This window comes from Photinus pyralis, unplaced genomic scaffold (genome assembly GCF_008802855.1).
Source record: "Photinus pyralis isolate 1611_PpyrPB1 unplaced genomic scaffold, Ppyr1.3 Ppyr1.4_LG10, whole genome shotgun sequence".
Lineage (NCBI taxonomy): Eukaryota > Metazoa > Arthropoda > Insecta > Coleoptera > Lampyridae > Photinus > Photinus pyralis.
Window position 1 is genome coordinate 4,401,237 of NW_022170250.1, and position 4,903 is coordinate 4,406,139.

Below are 4,903 nucleotides of genomic sequence, written 5' to 3' on the forward strand. Positions count from 1 at the left end.
TAAAAAAATATTACAATAAATCACCCCCACTCCCTCTAAAATCTACCCACACGGAAAATGTCAAGTGTTCTTCGGGCCAAATCGCCTAAATGGCTCTAAGGAACAACTGTACCAAGTGGTACCTTGGTATAAGAAAATGCAGTATCTTTTGGTATACCGCTAGTACTATTGCTCCCGTAGCGATTTGTTGCCGTCTGCTTCAATGGTGTGACCAAGGTACTGAATGGATTGTACCCCAGAGCGGCATTTCTCTACCGATAGTCGTAGCCTGTGGTGCCCCAATCGCTCTAGCACTAGATGGAGGTGGTGGAGATGTTCTTCCCAGGTCTGCGAGTACTCGGCGAGTACACAATGATGTCGTTTAGGTAGACCATTGCGAATTTGTGTTGATATCCTGGGAGGACTTCTTGTGTCATCAGCTTTTGAAATGTTGCTGGCGCATTCTTCAGACCGAAGGGCATCACTCTGAATTGATAGGCGGCTCGGTCAGGTGTCGTGAAGGCGGTTAAAGGTTTGGACGCATCATCCAGTGGTACTTGCCAGTATCACGAGTTTAAAGTCGGAATTTAGTTAATTTCTGAGTTTAAAATCGGAAATGAAAAAAAATTATTACATGTGGCCCTTCTACGTCTTCGTATAATCGTGTTTAAAAATAATATAAAAAGTTTTGTAGCATTCGAAGTTTACATTCGCAAATTATGAGGGCCATGTTTCCCACCTATAAATTTTGCCATTTCAAAATTGCTTCCAAAATTGCCCAATTTTTCACCGTTCTGACTTCTGCCCTTTATCTTGAATTTGAACCGCGTCCTCCACATTTCTAGTAAAATTATCGTTCGATTTGTCATCGGCGGCGCTTGGGGGTTATCTTTTTTACTCACAATCGAATTGGTCTTATCATTTTATGTCAAGGCAATGCACTGGACTACACACTAAACGATTCCGTACGTGAATTAGCAAATGACAACATTGATTAAACCTGCACTGCACCGCAATTTACTTGCGGTGCCAAGCAATAATTGCACGTTGTACAAAAGCAATCTAGTTTACAACAAAAACCACTTAAAAGCTGGCATTTTTTTAAAAAACGCATTAAAATTGCGGAACTTTTTTTTAATTTGGTTGGTTTTACATACTTATCGTTAGGATTAGAAACGCGTTCGAAATTTGTAGAGGAAACCTAATATAACACAACCCTCAGTGCTATAATTAACGAAAGCAAATATGCAAAACGTAATAATTAAAAAAGCTGCTGACCCATTTTCCTTTTTTCATGAACTGGAAACGCGCTTTGGGTAGATAAAGCGAAGTATTTGTTAACTTGCGATTAATTATTTATTCATACACGTGTCCTTTGTGTTTACAAACAGTGGATTTTTGGCCAATATATAAATGGGCGTTGATTGCAAGAGTGAAGAGGAGGGGGCAGATTAATTGTTCACGCATATATATTTGTAAAAGACGGGTTCCGTACGAGTACAATTGGAGCAGAGCGTCAATAGTTACATAGCAGGAATATATAACAGCGGCTGTGAATGACGTATTCGCAGCACAGACGTACTCGCAGACAGTCGAAATGTTGGGAACATCGATTTCCTTCCCCCACTGTTCGGAAGAATTGCCGGCGCACTACATGCAAGTTCAGAAGCGCCAGTCGAGTGCCGAACTTCGTTCGGTTAATACAGCCATGGCAACGTGTTATCCTTCATACGAGTTATCAACTCCAACTTCCAGAACTGTGCAAGTGCCTGTTCAAAAGGATTATTCGCGACCGCTTCACGTCGATTGCAGTGTCGAGTACGAACTACCGAATCAGGCGAAGCCTCCGCAAGGCGTCAGAAACGAACCCTTACTAATGATCCACCCGTGTTACTTCCGGAAAATCGAAAGTCAGCGTAGAAGTCCTTTTGTGAATAATTTACCACAAGCGACGCGACAACCGTCGGCCACCAAAAGGAGAGCCGTGCGGACGCAACAGCAACAAATTCCTCAGCAGGCAGCGCAATACCCGATACAGTACGCTACGGCCGTCACCGCGGCCACCGAAAGACACCACCAGCAGCAACAGCAACAACAGCCACCCCAACAGCAGCAGCAACAACACATACTGCATCACCACCACCATCAGCAGCAGCTCTGGGAACCGATGCCTCCGTTAGTGCCAATATCGGCGGCCGCAGCTGTGCAACAAAGTTACTGTAAAAGAGAGGCCGCGGCGGCCGCGATGGTTTCGGGTTGTGCGACCTACAGTTCTGGATCTGGAGATTCCGGACATTGGACAGATCCCGACAGGTCACCCGACAGACCTGAGGATAAACATATACTTTCGGGTAAATATCGACAGTACCTTCGAGCTCATAGACTTCATCCTTACGTTAGCTCGGCCATTCCGATAGCCTCCACGTTCCCACAGATTCAGCAAGTTTGTTATAATGTGTGATCGCTGTGATGTGATACGGAACTCTTGTGATAATAGTCTATAATGTAACGGAAGTGCGCAGGCGTCCGGCTCCGGGCGTGGTAGTGATCCAACAGCTGTGCAGCCAGCGACCTATGTTTTTTTTTCCTATTTAATTCCTCTGACCTTTGGTTTTTTTACGATTCATTACGCGATATGAGAAAAAGACGACTTTAACTGTAACACGTAATTCATTCAACTGTCTGTCTGTAGTGCGACAACGCTTATATTTATATAGGCCAAATTTCGTATATAGATATTAAATCGGGACGAATGTGAATTCTGTGCGGGTGCGAAACCGCCGTTAGTCTTTCCGACGGGAAAACGTAGTGCATGCGAGTCTTTCTACTACGATCGGGCACAGATTCGTATTCGTCGCAAATTTCCTATTTTGTATCGTGTAATTCCCAAAAGTGTCTGTGCGCAGTGCGACAAAACATATATTGGTCAGACTGCAAATAATCATGCTATCAAAATTGAAAGGTCCCAGATTTCTTGCTGTAAGCGTGTACTCTTCGATGAAAAATTTTTAAAGTTCTTAGAAGTCTGTCCCAACGTCTTTCACTAGTTTTAGGTAGGATTTCAAATTGAGAAAGAAGGTATTTCTTAAAGTATTATTTATTGAACTGACGGGATTTAATTCGCTCTTCATCATAATTCCATTGTGTTTGACATTTTTAAGTGGGTGTTTCTCTGTTTAATTCAGCAATTCAAACAATAGGTTTTTGAAAAGAAAAAAGTTACCGGTTTTAGAACAATGCACAATGCTCTTTGTTACGTATACTACGCGAAACGTTCTGCATGTTTCCGGAAAAAAGACGCTTATATTAAGAACTCATTACGGGCCGATTTAGATATAATTGAAAATGCTGACTGTAAAATGTATGTTATCAACGGCTTGCCGTCGGACGCGTCGGTATCCACCAAGTTTATTTATAAAAGTTGTCAATGTCCACTTAGGCTTGTTAATGTTAAATGTTACGCCACTATCGGCATCCATAACTTTTCCCACAAATAATCCAAAAATTACAAAAAAAATCAGTCGTAGATTGCAGGCGTTTTTCAATTGTATAAAGCAGACTGCTAGATCGCATCTTAGTTTATAAAATTAGTTTTGAATTGTATTTAAAAGTCCACCTTCCTTTCTGTTTTATGTTACTGTTGCCATAATACGTGTTTGGGAAATGTTACTTCCACTAGCAAACGCGTTTCTGTACTTTACGTTTTAGAGGAAAAATGTGTCAAATTTATAGCTTAGTGAACAGTCCTAGTGATAGTAATATTTCTTTCGATAGCACAGTATACCAAATAAGTATGTACAAAGTAAAACAAAAACGGTAAAAAATTTGAGGGCCACAAAGCGTAGTCAAATCCCGAAAAGGAACTGACATGAACATTTTTAATCAACTTTTGAGACTTTATTTTTTTAGACTGGAATCTTATCAAATTGCCCTTCGTCTAGAGTAGTTTCGGGAAGCTTTTGGCTCGCAAGTTTTGTTTTCTATGAAATATTTAAACGGCACCGATAGCATGAGATCTGACTTATAACTTATACATTCTCTATGGCTAAATAGCTAGACCAAAGAATATCTATCAAGTGTATATATTTAACAAAAAACTGAAAAAACCAATCGGACTCGTCCGATTCGAAAAAAATTGTGAATATGTATAAAGTATTGCTATATATAATGTACAGCTAGTCATAGGCAAAATACGCTTATAAAATATGAATAAAACGTGTTAATGTTTTTATAGAATCATCAGCAGTTTCTTTTCTGCATTCCCAATCAATAAAATTGGAATTCGAATTGTGTGTTTGTTCATTAGTGCCCCGATTACCTCGCTCATGCAAGGAAAAAGTGAAACCTGCTTTAATTGGATTATGTGATTTAAAGTGCAGTGATCTTAGTGCCTTTTTTGGATTAATTTTCAGGTCTAAATAAGAGCGTAAATTATCGGGTAAGTTAATAATAAATAAAACAGCTGATCCGTATTAGGAGAGCATGAAAACGTGGGATGTTTAGCGGCACCAGCTTAATCGAATTATTTCATACCACAGTCCACAATTAATGACATGCCGTCACAGAAATTTCGGCTTTAGTTTCAATTGGCAATTAATTAGGAATATTAATCACGGCTTGCAATCGCAATGTATGGAATTTAAATTTAAAATTCATTTCCTTCAACAGTCTAAATTAAATTATTTATTCAGGTTTCGAACTGAAAGTATTCAATTTCTTTTGATTAGTTCGTCAAATAGAATAATTTGTTCTGAATAAGGCCGTTGGTTTGCTAACAATGAATTTTAATTATAGTTTCTTTTTTAATTAGTCTACACCAATATTTACATTCAGATCATTATAACTTTATTATATCTCAATGATAATACATACGCTGTAAACAAAATGTTTTTAAGAGGTACTTTTGGGATAATAATTTCGAAAT

General features: G+C 39.3%; 1 protein-coding gene across 1 annotated transcript; it reads left to right on the forward strand.

Annotated features, from left to right (window-relative positions):
- Positions 1-1,486: 1,486 nt before the first annotated feature.
- LOC116161344 (centrosomal and chromosomal factor-like) lies at positions 1,487-4,266 on the forward strand. Its single transcript, XM_031474669.1, has one exon. It carries the CDS (start codon positions 1,577-1,579, stop codon positions 2,438-2,440), a length of 864 nt encoding a protein of 287 aa, XP_031330529.1. The 5' UTR covers positions 1,487-1,576; the 3' UTR covers positions 2,441-4,266.
- The last annotated feature ends 637 nt before the right edge of the window (positions 4,267-4,903 follow it).